At 33.4% G+C, this 26,595-nt stretch overlaps 1 protein-coding gene across 1 annotated transcript; it reads right to left on the reverse strand.

Annotated features, from left to right (window-relative positions):
- Positions 1-7,654: 7,654 nt before the first annotated feature.
- On the reverse strand, positions 7,655-24,045 carry LOC137818146 (uncharacterized). Its single transcript, XM_068621399.1, has 19 exons — positions 23,054-24,045; positions 20,152-20,694; positions 19,940-20,059; positions 17,891-19,861; positions 17,701-17,817; positions 17,199-17,381; positions 17,039-17,101; positions 15,789-15,860; positions 15,433-15,684; positions 14,555-14,674; positions 14,205-14,264; positions 13,872-13,912; positions 13,693-13,770; positions 13,525-13,609; positions 12,508-12,675; positions 9,054-9,371; positions 8,885-8,969; positions 8,100-8,424; positions 7,655-7,978 (listed from the first exon to the last, which is right to left on the reverse strand). Exons 1-15 carry the CDS (start codon positions 23,864-23,866, stop codon positions 12,550-12,552), a joined length of 4,644 nt encoding a protein of 1,547 aa, XP_068477500.1. The 5' UTR covers positions 23,867-24,045; the 3' UTR covers positions 7,655-7,978; positions 8,100-8,424; positions 8,885-8,969; positions 9,054-9,371; positions 12,508-12,549.
- Between the last annotated feature and the right edge of the window lie 2,550 nt (positions 24,046-26,595).

A 26,595-nucleotide genomic window follows, 5' to 3' on the forward strand; every position in this document is an offset into this window, starting at 1 on the left:
ATCACACACACGCGTGAAGAAAAATTTTAATGTTACGCTGAGCATTTCTATTAGCAAACAAGTTCTAAAGAGTGAAAAGATATGGTGAACTGTAAAATAAGACTTGGTTTTTGAAAGTTTATTATGCTAATGATTATCTGTCAAGGTTTTAGGTAGTATTGTTGGATTTAGGTATCCATATTGAAGTAGAAAAAAATAGCATTTAAAATTTTGGTTCATACCTTAGTTTATGACTACTGTTGTTGCCAACCTGCTTCAACTTTAAAGGTTGATACTAAACATCATCAGGGTACTAGATAAATACATCAGAAGTCTATAACATGAGAATGAAATAATACCTCATAATTTCCATCTTTATCTAAAGGAGTGAAAAATATGCATATTCATGGGCTTTGCGTTTGACATATTGCACTTCTTCAACATTTCATTAATATATTTATGCTAGTGGATGATAATGCTAATTTCCTACTATTTGATTTGAAGCCCTATGAGGAACTTTAGTTCACTCAACATGCTTATTTCAAACTCACCCTGAATTAGCTTAGAAAAATTCTTGCAAAGGCTTTCATTAGTAGCACTGAAAATGATATTACCAACATAAATTTATACATTATTGAAGTTCTGGTTGGGTTCTTTCCGAAATAAGGTTGAATCAATACAAAACCATTTTTCAAGAAGAAAATTGGTGTGTTGTACCAACCTCTGGGAGCTTGTTTAAAATTGTATAGAGTCCTTTTCAATTTAAACAAGTAGTTTAATTTTGATGGATCTTCAAAACTAGGGGGTTATTTTACAAAATATTCTTCAATAAAACCATTTAAGAAAACACTTTTAACATCCATAAATAAAAACTTAGATATTTTTAAAAGCATTAAAGGCTAATAGGCTATGGAAAGTAAGTAAAAGCGTAGGATGTTGAAGTTCTCAATCAAATATCAAGGGACAGTCGTGTAGAGGGGTCAATCCAAGGAGAGAAAAGACAGGAAAATCAATTGTACAAAGAGTTTTTAGAAGTTATCACGTCTAAAGCATAAAATTCTATCTTTTGTAGGTAGATAATGCCCTCCTAAACTCTCTGATGACAACTCTCCCAATTTTTATATTTCCTTCTTCAAGATACCAAAATCAATAGTTAGAAAAGTTAATTAAATAAAAAGTAGATTCTTATGGAGAGGTAAGGAGGAAAAAAGTAAAATACATTAGGTAAGGAGTATGGAGGGCTAGGATTGAGAGATTTGTATGCCTTTAATGGGGCAGTACGGAAAAAAAAGTGAAATGCACAAGAATAAATGGTTGAATTATGTATTTAATATTTTTGAAATTTTTGCAAAGCTTTGTTTTATAAACATGAGCAAACAAAGCTTTAACTTAAAAAATGCATTGTCAAGCAATTTTCATAAGAGTAGTGTATGATGAAGATAGTCAAACACAACTTTAAGTTTGGATGACCCACTGTCAAAAATATTTTTTGAAAACTATTTTTTTGCAAAATTTTTCTTCTTTGATTAGTTGCACATTATAACATGAAATATAAAAATGATGAGATATGGGAGAGATTTACACGATCAAACTTTACTAGTAGACTAACGCTGCAAGATACAAGGCAATTGTTATTTGGCCTAGTCATTTATGGCTAAACATCGAGTATTATTTGGACCCAACCACCCCTGGCTAAACACAAAATATTGTTTGGAACACAATAACTCCTCGCAAGACCAAATATTCTTTGGAACACAAGTACTCATGGCTAAGATAGAGTATTCTTTGGAACACACCCACCCCTGACTAAGTAATAGAGTATTCTTTGGAACTAGTCACTCTTGGATAAACAAATAAGTATTCTTTGACCTAACCACTCCTGACTAAACATCTTTGTTTACACAAAGGTTGTGATATAAATGATCACAAGTTTCACTCACTAAAAGAGAGGGTAACATCCTAAGATAGATATGAGATGAAAAACACTCTTTTAAGTTTGTAAAAAACACAACAATATTTTTTCTCACAAATTAAAAGCTAGAGGTTTGCTAAATATTGCAAGAGCTTTGTAATTTTCATAGTGATTGTTGTCTTTGACATTAGTTTTACTTTTTCAAAAAGGTCTTCTTTATATAAATGTTGAGAAGAAAAAAGTTATTGCAAATCTTTTAAGAGACGTTGTAAGGTCTTCTACATCTAATGTTTCTACACGTTCATGTACGTAAATGCATTAAATGTTTTCATGGAACATTAAATGCATATATATTCTTTACATAACTTTTTGATACATGGTACAACTTCTCAGGCATAAGTCAGGAAACCTTTTTCCAAACTATAGTAAAGCATAGAGTTTACCATAGAACAACAAACAAATTTTGGTGTGTTCTTCAAGATATCTTTATGTAGACACTTCAATGAAAGATTCTCTTGGAAGAAACTAAGAGATAAACATTCTTTCCATGCATAAAATAAACATTTATATGTATTTGACATGTGCGATGAAATGCTTCAGACTTATTGTCTACCCAAGCAAAGGTTTGTTAGACAAAGTGCAAACACTTCCTTCTGTCCAAGAAAAACCTTATCAAATATAGTATAAACATTTATGTCTGTCCAAGCAAAATCTTACCAAATGAAGTAAGCGTGCTAGTGTATGTCCAAGCAAGAGCTTATCAAACTAAACATATAAACAAAACGCTTGCGTTGGTTTGGCCAAATGAAATACTTGCATTTGTCGATACCTAATGCTTATTAAATCATATTTTATACTTTGTTGTTAAGCATATAATAAAATCAAGTATAAGATTTGTTGAACTTTGATCTAACAAACACTTATGAAAAAATTACGATGGACGCTATAAACTCAGTAGGACAATCTATCTATTTTCAATATTAATATCTCAATATGGAGGTTGGAAAAATTTGTTAGGTGAAATTAAAAAAAAAAATCCCATATTTGTTGGATAGATTTTGAAAAAGTATGTTAAGAACAAAATCAGCCAAATTTGTTTGATAATAACATTCATAGACAGGTAAGAAATGAAATGGGTTAATGACAAAATTATGGATCCACAAGTAGAAAGAACTAAATACTTCGGTAGAAAAGTTTACCAAGTGCTAGAACAAAAAGATTGTGAGGCAAGTAACACGGAGATATGGATAAGGAATTAATGGGATTGGAGATTCCTTTGAAGGAGAGTTATTCTAATAGAAAAATTGTGAAAACAAGTAAAGATATACAAGAAGGGATGGTTGAATTGTGTATAAAAAAATTTCGCAAATTTCATATAATTAGGTCTAATGGAGTGATGTCAAAAGTAAGTTTTGAATATAATAGATGATTTGTCAAAAATGTTTTAAAAAACTTTTGTTATAGCTTTTTATATAACATGCAATTTAAAATAGCTTAGGAAAAGTAAGGAAACACTAGCCATTCATGGTTAAGGAGTGATCTAAAAAAAACACGTATTTTGATAAATGCAATGTTTGAACACTCCACTAATTTGTTAAACGAACATGAACAATATTCTTATGAAGCTTGGGTCATTGAAAGCTTTGAGCAACAAATTTCACATCGTTTTGATAACTATTGATAACTTTTTTTATGTTCTTAAACTTGAAATATTTCTTTATATATGGATTTGAGAAAATTTCACTTCAAATGTTTATCTTTAGGTTGTCGACGATTCACAAATGAATGTAGAGATGTATTAAATACATTCCATGAAACATTAAATACATTAACATCTTGATAACTGACATGACTTATCAATTCTCGTTAACCAAACTGGAGTAAAGCATAAGACCATACGAGGCAATTAACCTTTCAGAATTGACATGAGGCACATCAAAATGTATGTTAATGTGAAATAGTTTTAACACATCCTTCAAGAGATATTTGACGTTGACATGTGCTTTGAGAGATCTTTGAACGCAAGGGAGGGTTGCCTGGGTTTGGAGGATCTTTCAACTCAAGCTTTTAGGAAGAATTCCTAAATGAATTCTTGGAATGATTCTTGAAATGATTCTTTGATGAATTCTTCGATAACGTGTGATCTTATATTTTGTGAAAGCCATTAAAACCAAAAAGATTCAAGAATATACAAAATATGTTGGACATCTCAAGGATTCCAAATTGTTTGATAAATTCATGATTGAAGTCTCGAGTGAAGACCTGCTACCTTATGTGTCTAGGTAGCTTAGGTTTTATTTTGGTTGTCTTGATTTATCTTTTTCCTTTACGAATGATGAAGGATCCAAGAACAAAATATTTTTTCAACTAGTTAAAATGTTTTTTAATTGGTTAAAAAGGTTTTCTATTGATTAAAAATATTTTCATCTGGTTATAATTTTTTGTTTTCTAGAAAATTACATTTTTTTCAATTTGCTATCTTTCAAATCAGTTGATTGAAAATACTGAAATGTTTTAGATTTTTTTTCCGCAATGACCTCTGAAAAACTACATTTTAATATGAAAAATATTAAGTTTTTTCAGTTTAAATACATTCTTTGTAAGAAAAACTAGTTTTCACACAAATTACTTGTTTTGAGTAAAATCAACAAATTGTTTTATTTTTCAACGGTTTCATTTACTGACAATACCCTTTTCTGTTTTAAAATTATTTTTGTTTTAGCTTCTATAAAAGAGTCAGATTGTTTTTTGAAAAAGGTTCCAAGAATTTCTTACACAAAATACACTTTTACAATTTGTGAGAATTAAGAGTGAGTTGTTTTTTGAAGAATTGGTCTTTGTGGATCTTTGAGTGTTCTTGGTACCTAAATTTCATCATCCAATTAAAGGCAAAAGGTTCTTCAAAGTGTAGTTGTGAATTGGGAGATCCCTTTGTATTTCTTGGTTCATAGTTAAGGTGAATTGATTGCTTTTCATTACTGTTCTATAATTTTGTGTGTAAGTGCCAAGATAGGGTTTCTTTATGGGAATCACAACTGTAATTAGGGTGTTGCAGTGAGTGGTTGGTTCTTGTAGAGTTCAATAATTGTTTTTGTTGCTCTTTTCTTTTGGTGATTTAGTGAATTTCATCTTCTGAGGTGAGACTGGATGTAGCTATGTTTTAAGTGAACCAGTATAAATCTTGTTGTGCTTTAAGTTTTCTTTATCACTGCACATTATTTTTCTGCATAATTGTTCTTATTGGTTTAAAATCAATCGATTTTTTCTAAAACTAATCAATTATTTTTTATCTGCAGATCTGTTTGACTATGTGAATTGAAAAAACTAATGTGCTAAGCAACTGTGTGTGGAACACTGTGTATTGATTCTATTTATATACAATTGCATTCATTAATAGGTTTACAAGCTCTTTAAATAAGAAAATTTCTTTAAAAACTGTGTTTGGATTTGCTGGATTTGTTCTTAGAAAGTTGAAATATTTTTTTCTATAACCATAAAAATAATCAGTTGTTTTCAAATTTAATATGTTAATATTTTTTCTGTTATTGTAACTAGAAAAAGAATAAGTTGTTTTCAAATATAATTTGTTGATTTTTTTTTTGAAATTATTTCTTAAAACAGATTTAAACATTTTCTAAGTGTAATGATTTACAGATTTGTTCCTTAAGAATTGTATGCTTAGAATTTTTTTTATCAATTGTTTTTTATGAAAACCATTTCTTTTTTTTGAATAAGTGTTCTTTTAAAAATATCAATATGTTGTTTTGAAAAACAATGCGAAAATCTACCTAAATACAATTTAACCTCCTTGAACTTAGCCCTCTATTAATTCAACAACATCAAAATAATATTAAAGTTTAAAACAACAACTTATGCCACTCAAACTCCCCGTGAGATAAGCAAAATGGTGATTCGTCACTTATGACCTAACCCACAAGATAAGAATCAAGAATATTAGAATTAGGAAGAACCTTACATCATTTCAATGTATGAGATAAACAAGTATGGATAATGTTACTTACGACCTAGCTCACCAGATAAGAAACCACAAGAGAAAAAAAATTTTACTTCCTAAATTTTGATGAATCCTTAATGCGTCACACAAGAGATAACCTAAGAAGCATGACTCTAGTATAGGCAAAGGAAGAAGTGATTCACACTTATATGACACACTCAAGATAAGAATTCACACATATTTTTATTCATCTAAAGTTATGAAAATGAGTATAATACAGAAAGTGTGGTAAGAAGAGATTACGAAAACACTTCTCTTCCCTAGACTTATGTCCAAAAAAAATAAAAATGAAATATACTAAAACTAGGGATGATTAATTCACTTTTGCAACGCTAAAGCCACGAAGAAAATACATTTTATTTTGTTTTTTCATATTACATCAAGAACATTATGTGCAAAACAAACTCATGATGATTTTCGTTAGGTACAATGTTAGCTTAGAAACTATGCGTATATCCTCTAACAAATACTTTGCTTATCAAATAAAACAAGAGAACACACGAGTTATATAATTTGTCAGACGAAACTGTTAGATGAAATACTCTGCGTCTTATATAATATATTTAACAACCATCGTCTAATAGATGAAACATATTCATATTTGCACTTTGTTTAACAACATTTAATCAAAATTCGTAAGGTCTGTTAAATATTACTCTAACAAAGCTTGTTGTGGGAATTGATATTTTACATATACAAGGAAAATATAATTTTAAATAAAGAGGATAGAAGGCGTTGGAGAGAAGGATATGTAAGAATGTACATAGTTAGCTTAGTATATGAACAAATTCAAAAGCAGAAAATAGGAAAAGAATAGCCAGATCCAATTTTTAAAGAATAAAGAACTACAAAATTTCCAAAGCAGTGTGTTTGATAAAAAGACTCCAAGTGTGAAACTTAGCAACTATGTTGTGAAATTTAGCTACTAGTTCTAGTGTAATAGGGTGAAATTGAAGACAAAATACATACTCAATTGTCTCAATCATCAAGGAGTGCAAATAAATTGTGTACTATGATTATTTTAAATTTATTGTACTGAGGTAACTATTTACGCAATGAAATAAGGTATGAATTTCCTTTTATTAAAAATATAAGAGCTGAGAGTGTTTATTTTAAAAAAATTGGAAATAATTAGTAAAAGTAAGTATAATTTATTCATAAATTAAATATTTTTATTTATATATTTTACAATAATAATAAGAATTTTACCTGGGTTCCACTATTAAAGTAGTGTAATATATAAAAAAAAGGCAATTTGAGTAATCTTCATCCTACATTCATCCTACAAAAAGTAAAGTGATAAGGAAATAAAGCATACCATGATATTTTTTTTATCATTAATTACACTTTTCTTACCACGGCAATAAACAAATTAAGCTCTCATTCTTTACCTTTTTCTTCAAGCTAATTTTTCTGCATTTTTAACTATCCAAAAAAATACATTTTTAGAAATTAAATATTATTTTAAATTAAGGAATTAATTTCAAGAAAAAATACATAAGTTTCATTTTTTCTACAAAATGGTCGTGGCATTTTCTTTATGGGATACACAATTCTCATATACTTCAAGGGAAATTGATGACTCTGTTATAAACCCAGATTCATTATAGTCAAACCACTAAGTTGTGTATGATTTTCGTCCTCTATTCTATCCTGTTTTACGTTCTCATTTTCGATTTTTACATTAATTGATTAGACGATATAATGAAATGTGTTTCTGTTCAACAATTAAAATAGACCCTGCACACTAATTGAATCTTTCTCTCAGCATCATTTTGAAGTTCTTTAGTTTTAGAAAAGACTAAATGATGTGTAATTTGAAACCATTCATTACAAGACTTCCTTATGAAGAGATACGCATGTTATCTCCAAGAAGTCAGAAATGTATTTGCTTTCTTTTGTCAACTTCTGGGAGATTTGAAAAATATAAAATTATATCTCCAACTCCAATCCTTACCAAACAAGGTAACAATTATTTGATGCACTAGCACATTTCTGAAACCATCTAGTACGTCCAACTTGTTCCACGGTTGCTTCCATGTTCCATCCTCTGCTTATGCAGCAGAAACAACCTGTAATTATAGAAAGGTAGAAGTGAAAAACAAAGCAAAAAGATAAAACAAAGTTCCTCCTTGTACACAATCCAAAAGGCAGGGGTAATGTAATGTAGTATACAACAGAAAATTACATTACCAGTGAACTCAATGATTTTTTTCCGCAGCACGAGCAGGTTTACGGATTTACATAACAGAATGATACACTGAGATTCCCCCTTCTCACGCCCCTCCTTTTCATCACAGTCCACTAATCAGTAACTAACTGTTCCTCTTGGTCTTTCTTCTTGTGTAAACCTTCGATATTCGGACCCACGAGACAATTGTTAAGCCCGTATTTCTTTCCGGCCCACAACCCATTTGAGGATCTAACAGGTTCACAGGTAAAAATTCTCTGCTCCATTATATGAGAGGCTGTTTCCGCAACGTGAATCCATAATCATCATTTAGAAAAAACATTACCACTGCACCAAAACTTAGAAATCTTAAGTACAGAGCAGCAAAAAATAAATAAAATAAAGATAATACCATTTTATAAATTTTCACACAATAATAAGATCTTTATTCCGATCAGTTGCAAAACAATGAATAATTTCATGGATTATTTAGCCTTAACAATAAGAAAATCCAGTTACTTTGCAAGACAGTTGATATGAGGAATTTCTAATGTATCCAAAAACTGCACATTTTGATGTTAAAAAGGAAAAAGAGATATCAAATATCAAACAAAAAACCTAAAGGAAAGACCCTCTAGCTTTCCAAATAACTCCTAAGAAAGTATATAAATACTAAAGAAATCAAATGTTGGAAGCAGATTTAAGGATAGATGCTTATATCAGCAAATACAAAAGGTAAAATAACAATCAAAAGATACCAAAAAAAAATTATAGCGTTCATGTAGATTCTGGAGCGGAGAAAACTTGCCTGGCTTTGCAGTTCTTTAGGCGACAATGCCAACTCGAAGATGAATCTTGAGCATCAAATTACCACCTTTGCCTCCTCAAATCAACTAAGAAAATGTTAAATATTAAAAGACAAAATATTTAAAAGTAAATGATGCAGAAACTACTTCCAACTAAAGAAATCTGCATACAATTTTGCAATATGCCTGACAGAAGTCAGTTGAAACAATGACTGAGCATAATGTAGCTTAAACCAATCGAGATGATAAAGCAGACCGACGATTAACCACCCTCCATCAGTACCACAATATCTAGGATAAAGTTTTAATCCATTTCTTGGAAGTTGACATAACCAGGGCTCGGATGTCAAGGCATGACAAATATTGCATTGTCCAACTTCAAGATATTCCATTTGTCCTGCGAGATGTGTGATCATCTTCCATGCATACTCTGCTTGACCAGAATGAAATCATTTTTTTGGCACGGACAACATTGCTCAAGCCAGGAACCTGCTTAACAGAGAAATTTTACTAAAACGTTCATTTTTAATTAAAGAATGCAGAATTAAAAATAACTTGGAAATAATACACTCAGCTCAGAATCATATTAAATACTGCAAGAGAACCTACATGCACAAAATCTAAATATAACATTCTACGAGGAATGTTTATACTTAACAAAGTAGAAGAGAAAACATTAGCATTTCATCTGGAGACTAAGAAGCTCAAATATATTTTCCATGAACTTGAATTAGGTTCTTACTAACCTATTGGCATACTAGACTCCCATTCAATCAAATAGGGTGATTCCTGTAGTTTTTGACTTTAGTAAATATTCATTACACATTGAGAAGTGTTCTTTGTACTTAATTTGTCAAGCATAATATTAATTTAAGCACTTTTTAACTTGATTTTTCAGTTTTCTAAGTTTTTACAATTATAGGAAAACAGAGACTAACTATATTTTTCATTGCCACGTCTAACATCTTAAAACTCTTTTGCTAGGTCTTGGTACAGAAAGGTTAGCAAAACAAAGGATAATTCAAGGAACATGGATCAGAGGAAGCAAGGTTATTGCTGCATCAAGGCTGGCTACGCAAGCCTCTATTTGGGGCTTAGCTTGCTTAGCCAAATATTAAACAGAAACTTTGAAAACATGGAAGAAGCAAACATATTGGCCAAAAAGATATTTAAAACAATATTTTTCCTTTAATCAATATTCTTAAGCGGACTTTAAACCTAACTCAATTCTACAAAATTGGATTGTAAGAATGAGGTTTGTACTTATATAGTATAATTTAGCCTTATGTCTAGTCGATGTAGACCCCTTAACACGCAACATCATGTCGACCATTGAACATCTCAAGCAAGGAACTAGGGGGGAACCCGATAGAGGGTAACACAAGGCCCAACAAACTTGACTAAGATAGGCTCTAAATGGTTATGATACCATCTTAAGAAAGAAGACTTCAAATTCAACTCAACCCTATAAAAAATCCGCTTGTAAAGTGAGGTTTGCACATACTAATATAGTATAATTTGACCTTATCTATAGCCGATGTGGATTCTTCAACGAAATATAATAGGTAAATTCTCAATAACACTTATCTCCTTATTGTTATCTTCAGGGATCCCCACCACCGAGTCACGTAACTCTTCTTTCTCATGATCTAGAGTCAATGTAGGTTCTTAGGTATTTTTTGTCAAAAAAATAGTCTTCCTCATATTAGGTTAGTTCAATCCTATTTGAGTTAGCTTCATCACTTAGATCTTGAGCATCCTACTAAGACATATATGATAATGACAGGATGGAGGACTTTTCTCCCCCTAAAGCGAAGGACTAACAAAAAGAAGATTGTGTTTAATGATTTGTACCCTTTTTGTTAGAAGAATAACAAATAATTGCAATTTTAAGGGTTTAGGATCTAATTTATTGTGATTAGTAGGATTGAGAGTGAACAAAAAAAAAACACATCCAAAGACTCGATACTGTAGACTTAATACTAAAGGAGAAGAGGAAACAAAAGACAATAGAGACCCAATAGGATTAATGTTATTTAAGACATGAGTAGGAAACTTGATGAAGAATATGACACTTAACACAACTTCTTCTTAGTAGGTTTTGGGAACAAACTTCTAAAAGGATGGTTCTAGCTATTTCTAAAAGACAACAATTCTACACTTTTGCAACCCCATTCTTCATAAACAATACCATTATGAGATAAAAATTTGGAGAATTCATGATTCACATATTTAGTGCCACTATCAAATCTAACTCGTTTGATGCTTTTTTCAAATTGATTTTGGACAAGATGGAAAAATTAATAAAAATTTCAAAGACCTCTAATATATTTTAAAGTGTATGTTTATGTGACATGAGTTCAATCCTCAATATAAGTAACAAACCATTTTACTCCAAAAGTAGATTCTAAAACAAGTCCCAAACATTAGAGTGAATTAAACCAAGTGGGAAATTACTCCTTTTACCTCAAGTGGGATAGGATGCACAATGATGCTTTGACACTTATCACTTTTTAAAGACTTAATAAACTCTTCGGTAAACAAACAAGGGAACAAAGATTTGATAAGGTTAAATGAGAGATGTCCAAGTCTTTTATGATGAAATCCTATTTGGGAACTTGCCCATCTTTTTAATGTTTGTTGGCTTAAGACCTCTGTTTTATTTTGGTCATTGGAATCCAAAGATATAACTCACTTTACTCCTTAACAATTACAATCGTCTTCCTGACAGAACAGATAGAAGAAAAAGCGTTATTGAACAATTCAAATCTTTTGTGAGTTTTTATACCAATACAAGACTATTGGCCAATTATGGGACGTATAAAACATCTTTTAATACAATAGATGATTCTAAAGTTATACATCCAAAAACGCATATGGATCCACTATCAGCATTTGCAACTTTAATGAGTTGTTTTCAAGTCATTTTGAAGTATGAATTGAATAGCACAAGAAACAAAGCCATGTGATTAGTTGTTCTTGAGTCAAGAATCCAAACATCCTGAAGCACAGGGTCAACAATATTGAATGTACTCTTACCTTTTATGAACATGCTATACAATCCAAAGGACTTACTCGTTGATTTAATAATTCTTCTCAGAAGATCAAGTTCCTTATAAGCTTTCATACAAGCCATTGGAAAGAAAAAACATAACAGATGCAACAAATAGAGCTTTGATTCACCCTGCCAGCCAGTGTGAGGCATACTTACTTATCTTGTGAGGTAACACTATAGAGAAGGGCGTACACCCACTCCCATTATTTCACACTTGACACTAGTTAAAAATGTACAGATCTTGGGTAATCTAGTATTGCCAAGTTATCAGGCTAGTAACAATGGGAAATCAATTACTGACTTGCAAAGAAAATATATGCATGTTAACACTATTGACTGGCATAAAATAAAACATGAGTGAAATACTGGCTGTGTATGAATAATTTTCCTTAACTAAAAGAGTATTCATATCCCTCTCATCCCAAATTCAAGTGGCAAAATTTTTGGTTGAGAGGAATGAGGGGAACACTTCCCCTGCTGTAATGAAGGCATATGAGATCTAGATTAAGATGAAGTAAAATAAAATTAAAAACATTTTAATAAGTGTCACCAAGGTGACTTGAACCATACCTTTAGAAAAAATAACTTTTCAGTCTTCATGTAGTGAGAATCTTATGATGTATCAAGACTCGGAATGATTTTTGGAAGCAGTCTGTAAGGTGGCCTGGAACTTGATTCACCATCACTACTTAGGAATTTGAGTTCATTTTCAAGAACAGAGTACGCTTCTGAAAATGCCTGCACCAATATTATAACTTTTGAGAAATACTACCAGAAAAGCCAGATTCATCAAAGCATAATTCTTAAATAAAACCAACGCAATCAATACAAACATAAATAAATTCAAGAATCTTGTTTTAGTTCAATATTAGGTGATTGGATCAACTTCAGGATGAAACCATAAATTGTCAATAATATGCAATGATTTCGATGAACATATCAAGTTAAAACTTAAGTACTCAGAAAAATATCATAAATGTAACCAATGGAGTCCAACAAATACAAGCCGCCTTATGGTGGTTATCATATGCTTAATGGGTCCGAGCTACTTGCCACTTCTGTCACACCTTGTGGGTACACTGCAACTTAATCTTTTAATGTCAATTATTTTGTACCCTTGGCCCGCCATAGACAATTTTTAGGGTGTCTTTAAGTTCACATCAACTAAAGACATGACTTATATTCAGCTTATAAAGCTCAAACAACTCTCACCTTAGAAGCTAATTTTGTATAGTAAATTTACGAAGCTTGCTTGCTAGACCTTAACCAAATTTGTCCTTCAACCGCAACTTTCAACAATCATTTATACATTTCCTCTAAGAAAATAACAAACTGACACATCCCACATGGTTATTCAAAGTACATTCGTCATCCTCAGGCCTTTCAGGAACATCATTGCAGAAAAATTTGTAGACAGCTTGATTGGTTAATAAAGACACTATAAACTGCTTTACTGCCAAAAGCATGAAAAATTTAGTTTAACAGATTGTGGATAATATCAATCACAGGTTTCTTTCTCCTTTTGTCATGGCATTGCAAGGCCAAGTATGACAACTGAAATATGGAAAAGTTACTGGTAATAAATACCTTAATACATTGATGAATTCGGAAGCAATTCCTCCCCACATTATTAGTTGGGAAAAGAGGATCATCTATGTGAATTGGATCAATGCTGCAAATAAGATAATTTTCATTTGGCTGTAGGAAAAGGAATGATAATCACACTGTAGATAGAAAGTTTGGTGTCCATATTACCTACAACCTCTTTCTCTCTTTATATAAAGTCCACTTCCCTGAACTGATATTCGCATTTGCCGAGGATCAAACACATTCCTAAAAGAAAAATCCATTGAATTGAATTCTAACAAAAATACAATTATACAAGTCGTCTCTAGTAGCAACTATAAATATATATTTAAGTCTAGTTCTCTCACCCAAAAAAGTAAAGAAAATCCATCAGAAGGCTTCCATAGTTCTGCCAGAAAATGAAAGTTTATTTATTAGCCGTAAAATATCTGAAATAATAAAGGAGCAGAGGATTAAGAATAACAGCCCTCCATAGCTAGCTTAGTTCTTTTATACTAAATCCTCATTGATTAAAAGAAAAATAAAGAGTAAAATATGATTTTTTTTTTAATCGCTTTAAATTGTGGCATGCTATTCTACCCTAGTTTCAGAATAGTTCAGATGATGATAGAAAAATACTATTAGTCCTCCAAGTCTATCCACAAATACAGACTTAAATAACAAGAATGATTAGAGTTTACTTGGTTGATCGGCCGGCCAAGATGATGCTCATGCTGAAGAAATCGTATAATTAGTAAGACCTGCATGCAAAATAAAAACAAATGTGGTTTTAGCAGATCCAGACTACAATTTTTCAAGAAACTTAGTTGCCAAAACAAATTGTTTCCAACACAACTTCCACCTCAATTTCAAAAGGAAAGTGAATCTAAAGAACAGTTTCCCATAGAAACTGTGTAAAATCTTTTTTTTTTTCACTTTTTCCATTTGATCATCACTAGACTACTGAGGACAAGATTACTACTACAGTACAAAAGGGACTTGTATAATTCATTGAGAAATGAAAATTGGCTAAGGAAGTAATCATGCATACCAAACAGTAGGAACTTAAGCCACCAGAGTAGGATTGATCAAGGCTCCGATCAGACAAAAATTGTTTTAGTACCAGAGCAAGAGGTGTAGCAGCAGGAAATTGCTCTGTCAACTCCTTAACCTACAGGAAGCAAAATTAAAGAATCACATGATACATTTGACCTCAAGTACATTATCAAAGCTGAATATACAACCACGACTCATTCACTAAAAAAATTGATTTTGTTGATAGACCATTGGATATCAACAATTCATACCATTGGACTTATTCAGATCTGAGACTCTTCATCTAATTTATTGTGATATATCAAGCTGAAATATCTAAAAGAATTATTCCAGGGAGGAAGTACAGGAGGAAAACATAAGATATACATTAAGACTCTGTATAAATATGGTAACAACCTTCTTTTCAGTACTTTTAGTTACATTTTTCCTCATTAAAAAAGTTAAAATAAATGGACCACTTCATTGGTAGTATCCAATTCTGCATTCTACTTGGGTAACAGAGCAATCCTAACAACCCACCCTAATTTAAGACCTTGTACAAATAAGCACTGTTTGTTACATTTCTCCTCATTAAAAAAGTTAAAATAAGTGAACCACTTCACTGGTAGGTATCCAATTCTGCATTCTACTTATGTAACAGAGCAATCCTAACACCTCTTGGGATTAATATATAAATTTAAGAAAAAAAAATTAATAAAAAAACAAATGTATTTTTGAAACAAACTAGCATGTTTGAGTCAATTAACTTCAAAGAAAATATTCAAACTTCCTAATTGAGCTTTTGTAAATGTTCCAATAGGGGAAAAACATATATAACCACTGAAACAAGATTAGATTATGTAATTAAAAACCATATAGACATTAGGAAATCACCATTTCTGTAGTCTGGAGTCCAGTATGCGAAGGGGTCTTAAAGCTAATGTCCAGACGAACTGATTTCGATTTCAAAGCATCAAATTTCATTTGGGTGCCCAAATCTTCTAACTGGATGGTATCAGAATTATTGTCATTACCATGTTCACCTGGAGTACGATGTGGGTCTTCATTTAATGACTGTATCATAGGAGCTGATGTGGTAACAATAACATCCTGAGGTACTTCCACCACAAGCATAATAATAGGAATCTGATAGAAAAAAGATACAGAATGTTACCTGGCCAGAAATCAAAAGAGTACACTTATTAAGTATAGATAATAACAGATTAAGAAAGAAGAGAGGTAGGTATTACAGCTGTATTTTCCACTGTTTTCAGAGAATCATTTTTCACCCAATCCTGATTGGCAAGATACCTAGCTGCATGCTGCCACATAAATATAATAGCATCAATTGTCTGATATACTGAACAACATTGTTCTTGGTATTACTATTGCCAAAATATACATACACACTAGAAAGCAGAAATCTCTATATTGTTTCGTCATAAAGAAAGAAAGAATAAAGGTTTAAATCCACTTCTTATCACCATAGTTTAACCAATGTGTAATTTTGGTTCCTATAAGAATTTAATAGCACATTTGGTCCTCCAGTTTGCCAAAAATAACCAAATATGGTCCAACATTATTATATCATCTGATTGGTGACAAAATGTTTAACATGTTTTCATTGATAAGAGATGTTAAAGCTTATTATTAAACATGGCAATTATTATTTTGCGAGAAAAAGTAACTAACATCATTATCACTGACAGGCATGCTAACATTTTTTGCTAAATATTGGATAATGTATTAGCAAAAGCAATGGACCAGAATAACTTAATTTTTAAAATCAGGAGCACTTGCAATTAAATATTGGGATCAAAATTGTACATTGATGAAACTGGAAATTAAAAGTCAATTTCAGACAAGAATAAACAACACCATAAGAAATTATTTTTAAATGCGATCAAATAAATATCATCCAAACAGAATCGGAAAGATCAATTCAAAAGATCTGTATAGTGCAGGAAGATTGAGGGGAAAAGCAACACATTCTATTTCTCAATTCCAGAATATAAAGGTCCTAACCACCAACTACTATCATACCAATATGTTTATTTTTAATCATCGCATGTTATTTCTAGTTCTTCCAAATAAAATAAACCAGTTTGTAAAATTTGAAAGAGAAAAAAAACAAGACAATAAGCAGGCAAGAGCGGATTATTTTATATTAAAGTGCACTTCATATATTCATGGCAAGTGTCAAAACTCAAAATCCTATATTAATCTTATTAATGTAGATGTGCACACACACACAACAGGCTAAGTAATCAATGCCAGGTGGTGGAATATGCAGAGGGCCAAAATTATGCCGTTTAAACAAGCCACTGCAGCCTAGCAATAGCAAGCCCCCCTTTTCAAATTGAATATGGAAGCTAGCAAAATTCCCCTCGCCATTCCACAATGATGGACATGACACTTCCATTTAACAACATTGACATCAAGTAGATGGAGAGTCAAAAGTGCAGGGAGCAAAAAGGGCCTCATTTATTGCAATATATACCTGAAGACATGTTTCCTTAATCCCATTACGACCTTCCAGTATTCCAGCTTCTTTAATAGGCTCCTGGATTTTTTTTATTAAAGTTAAACAAAGAGAATGTTAATCTGTCAGAATAATGAGATGCCAAGTACACAAACATGTAAAAAGTTATAAAATTTACCAGGTTTCTCACTGGAGGTAGACAAACCACAAGGTCAACATCACTTGTTGGAAGGGACATACCAGTTGCATTTGAACCAAATATGTTTGTCCGGGATCTGGGCCACAGAACCTGCAGAAATCGGGTTACTCTTTTGACAGCCCAATTAATGTAAGGCCTCCTGGCCATATTTTCTGCAGCAACCTGGATTCCATTATAAAAATTATAAGCGACATGATTAGCTTCTTTTGTCTTCTGGTGATGATATCAAGAAATACAAGGTTTCTACAAATTCAATAGCAATTCTATTTGTAAAGATTTTAATAAAGGACTGGAATGCAAATATAAAACTGATAAAAAAACTAAGGATAAAGATATTAAAACAAGCTATGTGAAGTTCAAAGTATGGATCATGCAGGAGAAAAAAGGCTGTAATGGACAGAATGTTATCCACTCGCTTCCAGCGGAGTGTGAGAAGTGAGAAAGCATGTTTAATAACATTATCAACAAATAAGCCCAGTACCTGTTTACAGAAAGAGTCAATCTCATCATGGAGAATGCCATGCATCACAGATAAAGCTGCACTCTGTGCAGAACAGCTTTGTAACTCGGGAGGTTGCAAGGGAAAGGTGACATCTGGCTGCATATTTGAAAACCCACAGTCAAACCAACATATACATACTAAATCAGACTTATGTAAGGATCTTTCTTACATGTTCCTGGTCACGTGCTATCTGTGACAATGCAATCAGTCGGTCCTGCAGCAAGGCAGCAGGTAAAGGCTGAATCAAAGGTCGTACTGCAAGATTATTACTTCTCCAAGGCCACACAACTTCAGCACTGTCCATTCTTAAACAAGTTTCCTCCAAATTACTCCCATCATGATACCAGCCTCTCATCCCCCAGTGCCTTGGGCTGGAACTACCAGATCTAACCGTAGGAAAACCCCTGTGTTTCCTGGAGTCACTCACAGGAGAAGGAGGAGGTGGACGTGGTGCACGTGGTACACAAAGCACAACAGGTGATGGTGGCCGCTTGATGCGAGGCTGCTCCCGCCTGGTGGGAGGAACACAGGGACTTTTATGATCAAACCTTTCCCTTGACAAGTTAGGAATAATTATTGGCCGTAGAATGGGATATGGATGTGAATCGCCTGCTTTTCCTTCAACTTCTCCAGGTAAACTATTACCCAATGAACCAGAAGTATCTTCATCCACTGCTGGATCAGTAACTGAAGGAGAATGCAATATCTTTCCAGGTACTTCATTACCTGACATCATGTAACCAACAGTCTGGGTCCCAGTCCCTACAGGATCAAAAGGAGAACAAAATGCAGCAGCAGTGGGTGACGTTAAACCATTTGTACTATACGAAGATGTGCAAGCAACCATATCATCCACAGTTCTATTCATGTCAGCATCACGCAAAGCCCATAAACTGTCATCAGAGCTAAGTGAGGGAGGCCTGGAGAAACCTTTTCCCGGATAATCAGAAGGGTTCCAGTACATTACGCCTCCACCAAAATATTGATTATAATCTATACCAGAAACAGCATGAACCTCATACTCTTCCTCAGATAAGCAGTGATTGTCAAATTCATCTGCTAGTTCCATTGTGTTTGTTAGGTCAGGTAAATCCCATGCATCCCCAGAATATTTTTTTCTTTCATCATCAGGAGCAGTTGCATCAACCTGCATGCTGTGAACAGCCAATCCTTTTGAAAAGGTGCATTGCTTCCTAGATATAAAACCAGAGTCATACTTAAAGTTTGGTGATGGGGTCATGCCTCCTCGGAAGACTGGGGGCCAGTCGAAACTCATAGGAATTGGACGAGAAAGGATTGGGTTGCATCCACCTTCAATAGAAGGATTTCTTGCCTGCTGTAATGTGGGAACAAATGGATGGCAGAAGTGATTGTGCCAATTGCGCCCAACATCCAGATGTAATCTATCTGTGGCAGGAGGGAGGTGTGAATTAAAAGATGGAAAATAGATGGAAGGTACGCCAGGCCACTCATATGGACTGCACTTTGAGAAAGCTGAATTTCTACTTTCAAATAGACATCTATCGTGCTCATTCAACAGCCCAAATTCTTTTACATTAACCTCTCTAATTGGTTTGTCAGGAGCAGTCGACTTTATATCAGCTTTGGCAACACGCAATGAGTTCAAATGACAGGTATCTTCCTTGCCAAAGAAGCTACCTTGTTTCAATGCAGGTACAGGAGGAGTTATAGCAGCATTACAATCTAAATCACAAGTAAAAGTACCTAATCCAGAACATAAAGTTTTCCTTTCATCTGATAATAAGCAATACTGAGGCCCTAAACTATTGCCAGTTTCAGCAAGATCTTCAGTCTCTCCTTCAACTTTCCCGGTAGAACTGTTCTCCTTAGTAAGCCCACTAAGATTACTACAAAGGCTTGAATTTGAAGTAATGATGTCATTACCAATTGAATTGTCATTTTTGACATTCTGAATGGTAGAACTATTCAAAAACCTATCACATATTGCCACCTCACCTTCAGAAACAACAGTGGTGGAGGCAGCATGCATAATTGATTTATGAGACTTTTCACCTGCACTATCAACGACAATGTTTTTACTTTTATTTTTCTCTTTTCTACTTCTTTTTGAAGTGGTCCGTACTTTTACTGTGCCAACATCCAATCCTTGGGTGTGATCCTGATGATAAGTTCCGTGTTAAAAATTATTTATATCTATAAGAAATATAAATTAGATTAAAGAAAAAAGTTTTGCAACCATTTTTACAGTTGATGATGAGCACTCCATGGCAATCTCCTTCCCCATACAAACAGCAGGAAGTTCCCTGAATCCCACTAAATCGGTCTTCTTTTTATTATCCCCTTTACAATCAGTGTCCTGAAATATCAAATGGAACAAAACAGAATTGCAAATGGTAGCATAAATGTGATAAAACTATTCGAGCCATCTCTTTAAATAAATTTTAGTACCTTGAGTGGATTTTCATGTGAAATATCACCTGTGCATGTCTTTGAGACAGGATTTTGCTTTTTAGTTTTGCGATTTCGTCCCTTCTTTTTCCGGTTAGAAACACTAAGCTTTTCTTTAGGTTTACCTGATGAAGACTTGTCAAGTGCCTCTCCTAATAGTTCAAGTTTTGTGCAGTCAAGTGAAATAACCATAAAAAATCCTCGCAGTTTTCTTAATATACAATCAGATATCGTACAGACAGAACCCAACGAACTAAAGAAAAGCTTTCCTATGTCATATTCACTATTAAGATTTGATGTTACAATCATATTAACTTCATGAAGTACTAATAAAGAATTGAAGGCTCTCGCTAAAGCAGCTGGTTTTTTACAAAAAGTGACTGGTGAAAGAACTGTTCCAAATTCCATATCGGCAGGAAGAACTGAGATGATCCGTTGAGCTGAGATAGGACCATTGTGTTGCATTAATTTATCCACTCCAACACTGTATAGCCAAATCTCATCATCAGAGGCACTACTTGACACTTCCAAAACATCACGAGTCTGAAAACTTGTGAAAATAAGTCAGCCAAGTACTTAGAGAAAGGCCACAAAATATATTAATTAACATAGATCATAACATGTAAAAATATACTATAACTTATAATAAGCCCTAGTATTGAACTGAGAAGTCATAAATATAGAAAGTAGAAAAGTATCCATCACATCCAAGATTAGATATTGCAAAGGATATTTAATGTGTTAATAATATGGAAGTAGTTAGCAACACTAAAATCTGGTGAACCAAGTTTTATCCAAATTGTTACACAATGTTGTGAAAACTAGTGTGGTTATTGACCTAGTCAAAGCATTGGGTCAATAGACGAACCATTAAGTTACTGATTGACCTGGTCAACATTAAAAAATAAAAGGATATTATACATGTCAAACATAATTTACAAATCTAACGGTTAAAATCTTTACATAATAAAGCACTGATATCTGAAAAAAAATGTTCGAGACAATGTGATTCCATAGTTCAAATTTCAAAACATTATCATAGTAAAATAACTAATATCCGAAATAGAATTCTTAATAACAACACAAATCCTTATAAAAAAACTGAATGACACAACTCCATAAAAAAAAATTTTAAAAAATATTATATATTTAAAAAAATTAAAAAATTAAAAATTTTGGATTGGGCCAACTAGGTTATCAATTGGCCCCATCGTGACTGAAATTTCGGTCTAAACATTAAATTGACCTAGTCTACCCACCAAGTCCTGACAAGGTTAGTCCAGTTTTAATAACTTTTACACTATTTAGAGATTCATTTAAAAATCTTAGAATATCTGCAATCATTTAAAAAATAGAAAGAGAGAGACAAATGGGAGTTTCTTGGTCCTCTGTATCATTGTATTCTTCTCTTTATTACACATCCTAATATAATTCCTATATTTCTATTACAGTCAATATTATTTTCTATAAAACACAGATTCCTAATTATCAAGTGCAATATAAAACTCTAAAAGAGAAATCTAAGTATTCCTTGAGAAATTAGTGTATCATTTTGAATCTATCCATAATTCCATCCATCAATATGCAAAGTATATCTTTAATCATGCTAGGTTATTACAGAAAACTCAACGTGCCACAATAAACATCTCCAGCTAAAATATGAAATACGTCCAATTTCAAAAATAAAGGTACAGGTGATTTTTATGAGGGCCTCTTCTTTTCCTCCAGCCCCCTTCCCCCCTAAGAAGTCAGCATTCCCTCTCCACCCAAAAATGAAAGACTAATTAGTCTTATGTAGCCAAAAATGACTATAAAAGAATGTACTTTATAATTAACAATTAGCATCATCATTTTCATTACCAGTAAACACCACCAGTAACCTTCAATATTCACAAATCAATTAGGCTTATAATGAAAAGCAAAAGGAAATTGCATTCTGATCCCAAAACCACAGGTGCACATATCAAAGTTCACTACAAAATATATCAGTGTCTTATATTAGGCTTTCCCTTGACATTGCAAAAGTTTCCTTTTAAGGAATGAAGCAATCTTGTAGAATCATAATTATTTCTAATATAATTTTTAAAGAATGAATGATTGCATATTACTTTGAATAACTAGTCACATTTTTTAGATTTTATTTGTAATGTAATATGGAATAAAAAACTTGCAGTCCGCAAACCACTGCTCCAAACTATTTCAGGTAGTCAAATTTGCACAAATATAAAATATAGTTTACCCAATTAAATCAGCAGTTGTTAAGCACGACATTACCAGTAGGGTTTATAAAAGAAACAATAAACATATCTTTCCCCATAAACTACAATGCATGCATTAGGAACATTAACTGTTACCCTCTCATATAAAAGCATTACACTTTACGAATCCTTAGTCTTTGCTTAACATCCCACCAACATATGTTTTCCATTATCAATTTTTATTAACTCTCCCACAAATTTCACAAGTTAAGTAGTATCTAGTAAATTTTTTCGAGTTTACGTCTTAAAAGAAAAAGTTATGTGAAACACATATGGAGAAAACGTTACAAAAGTTAAGAATCTTAATTTTTAAAAAATATAAACATGAAAATAAAAGATTTAAAAAAGAAACAAAGCTAACTGATGCAACTTAAAAAAAGGTTACACACCCTAACTTCTCTCTTCTTCTCATTCTCAACTAATCAATGTATAACATGGGAATGGAAACTTATAAGTTCTTGTTTTTATACTTGACTTTTAAAATGCCTACACATTACCTAACAAAACTGTAAACTCTTTTTTTCAAAATGGAAATAAGTTAAGCAGTTATCATAACTATGCAATTCATACATCGTACTAAAAATTACACTAACTATGCAATTCACACATCACACTAAAAGTTCAATAAGTTCACATGGAAGTACCAAGGGTTTTGCAGCTTTCATAATGAAGGTGGTGAAGACCTTCCTCCTGGTCCCAGCATCCAAGTTCCCCCACCAATCCACGCACCCCTTCTTCCTCCAAAACACATTCACACCAACACCCGAAGCACTCATCTTCTCCTTCAACTTCACATCCCTCTTCCTCCCTCCACAGCGATTCAACCAAGCCAATCTCATCGAAACCTCCATCCTATTCGCAATAAACGCTTCAATACCATAATACCCCTTCGCTTTGAGCCAATGCAGCTCCACCCAATCCTCACCAAGCTCGGCCTCCTCCCCCCGGAGGAACCCGCCACCAGAGATCCTGTCCATGGCGCCCACAAACTGGTCCACATCCCCCACAAACCCCTCGGCAAGGGTCAGCGCGTCGAGCCGCCTAGCCGAGGGCGGCAGTGAATTGGCGGCCTCCTCACCCTCACGTGACTCAAACAACCGCGCGGACTCGAAGACCGCCCGCACTGTGGTTTCGGATTCAGCTACGCGCGCGATAAGGCCGCGGGACTTTTTGAAGCAGAGGGTGGGGAGGTTGTTAGGCGAGGGGAGGTCAGGGAGGAGAATGAAGGAGCCGTGGCCGTGGGATCGGAGTTTGGCGAGCATCTGGAGGAGGATCTGGACGAAATTCCCGTCGACGACGGTTAAGTAGGCCTGGCGTTGGTGAATTGAAAGAGAACAGAACCATTTGAGAATGGAGGATCGAGGGTTAGGATTAGGGTTGGGGTTGGGGTTTGGGGATTGGGAGTGGTAGAGGGAGATGTGCGAGGTGAGCGAGTCGATGAGTTGGTGGTGAGCCATTGGAAGGAGTTTGGTCTCGTTTTGTTTTTGGTCTTTGCTTAATAAGTTGCAGGGATGATCATGGTCTGTTCTTCAGGATTTTGCTTTGGTATGCAGTACAATTTTGTGTATATCTCACTTTATTTTATTTCTTACAGTTCATTCTTTTCTAAACTGTACACATTTTTTGGACAGAGTTCAGAAAGAGAAAGGGTGGAGTTAAAACGACGAGTAAATGACTCGTTTACCTGTATTCTGTTTTTTTGTGTCGCTTCTATTTTTTAGAATTATTTTTCTTACACAAACTTCCAAACTTATTTTTCACACACGATAACTCCAAAACTTTGACTCCGACAATTCAAATTAAACAATACTATTTTTTATTTTACAAGTGTGTCTCTAAAATTGTTTTTAATTCAAAACATTTCTATATTAAAACGATAATTGAAATTACATCTTCATCACACTTTTTTACACAATTATATATATATATATATATATATATACTTTAAAAAATATGTCATTCAGATTTTTTTTCATTTTAGAAATTTAGAAGAAAATAAATTTTAATTAAAAGTGTTAAAGTGAGTAAACTCGTCTCATCGTGGATTGAATTAAAAACAAGTCAACTTAACTCGATTTATCTTTCGATAAATCATGAATTTTGTAATTCGACTCGACTAGGTTGACTCATATTTCAAATTTATATATTTGTTTGCACTACAATCAAAATATATTAACTTGACACACCTATTTATATCAGTAAAAATTAGAATATTCACATATTTCATTAACATTTGTCACCATTAGGAGGTGATATTATAAAGATGGTAATTAAAAATTAAAGTGTTAACTTGTATAATTGGTCAAACAAATAAATTAAACATTAAAATTGTTCAAACATTAATGAATAACATTCTAGTCTTAAAACAACCAAAGTGTCAATGTACATACTTAAAAGTAGTCGTTCTCGCTGGTTGACTTCGGTCGGACTTGATAGTGAGCTCCGGGTTGAAACGAATTTGCTTGGTGTATTGAACCGAGATGAAGACACTTTGTAACGAAGGAGATTCCACCTGTTGATCACACTTCGACGATCAAGTTAGTGAGAGCATTCAAACTATAAAATTTGTATCAGTGTAGAGTTCTAAAAAAAACTTACCTTTACTCAGGGTCTCAAACCCTTTTTATAGACGTTCCTTCAACAATTTTCATCAACAAGAATATAATTTCAACAACAAGAATATTTCGTTAATGTGCACTGTTCTTGCCGGTTGACCTAGTCGCCGGTTGACTCCAATCCCAAGCTCTAGCTCCGTCTATCTCTGTTGGAATCAACTCTTCCCCTTAGACGTTGGAAAGTGGCTCCATTGAGACAAAGGGGCCCCCACCTGTTGAGTGCACTCTAACGATCAAGTCAGTACAGGGCTTGTAGAAACAAGAAGTAACTAGTTTTAGTCTTAGAAACAACCTACCTTTACCTGGGATTTCAAGTCCCTTTTATAGCCTACCTCTTGTAACAACTTTCTATCATGAGAGTCCATTCTCAACTGAAAGCCTATGCAATAGGAAGATATTCTGTTCTAGGGCACACTCTCTTATTGTCGCAACTGAACATAACTCTTCCTCTCTAGAGTGCATAAAATCTTAACAGAATAACCACCAGGGTACCAACTCATGTACCAGCTTCAGGGGTCCAATCTGTTTCACGTAGGCACCCTCGGCAAGGCGCTACGCATCATACATGCAACCTAGCTCATTGTGCCCTAGCACACATGGGCTTAGGTTTAGAGAAAACATTTTGCTCGTACTAGACAATACGCACTAAGCGCACCCCTAGGTTCATTACTACCCTTTGCTGACCTCCTAGGCCTTTCACACAGGGGGTTATGTTAAGTATATAGTGTTGAAGAAGAGCTTTGATGACTCCAAATCTCCATGGATAGCTTGAAGGTTGATTGCAGCTTGGTTGGGTGTGTTATGGGGTAGTTTGAATTTGTTAATTCACTCTTAGTTTGAATCCAAAAGTTGGTTTAATTCAAATCCTTTTAAAAAAGTGTTTTATGAAAAAGTAGAAAAACAACCAGTTGTTTTATTGTTTCAATCGGTTGTTTCATACTAGGTTTTTGAAACTGGTTTTGGCATATTTAAATTTGGTTGACTTTGCTGTCAAACTAATTCAATCGATTGTTTCGACAAAACAACTGACTATTTTTTTAACTGCCTTAACATAATTCTGTTAAGTTTGTTAAATCTGCTTTAAATGATTTGAAACTGATTTGGCTTTTACAATAAATGTTTTCAACTGCTAATTGGAGTATAAATGTTCCGTTATACTCTCCTAGCAAAAGTGTTACAAGATCATTTTTTAAATCAAGTTTTCTCCAAGATTGCTTAAAGCTTTGGATATTTCTCTAAGAGTGAAGTAGGACTTGTTGTGTACTTTGATTTTATTTGTACCAGGTGTGATCAATCCTATTTCCTCATTCAACTGTATTTATGTAAGGACTTGTGTTCACAGAGTCAGAGGATGGTGTGATTGTGTGTGCCAAAGGAAGTGTGTGTTCTTGAGGGCATCAAGATCACTTCTTTGGTGGTTGTGTATTTGTAATCTGGTTTTCGATTACTTAGTGGATACCTAGAGGTTTCTGGGAACTGGATGTAGCTCTTGGTATAAGAGTGAACCAGTATAAAACTGCTTGCGTGATTCTTTCTCTCCCTTAACTTTTGTATATCTACTTTTAGTTGTT

This window comes from Phaseolus vulgaris, chromosome 10 (genome assembly GCF_000499845.2).
Source record: "Phaseolus vulgaris cultivar G19833 chromosome 10, P. vulgaris v2.0, whole genome shotgun sequence".
Classification (NCBI taxonomy): domain Eukaryota; kingdom Viridiplantae; phylum Streptophyta; class Magnoliopsida; order Fabales; family Fabaceae; genus Phaseolus; species Phaseolus vulgaris.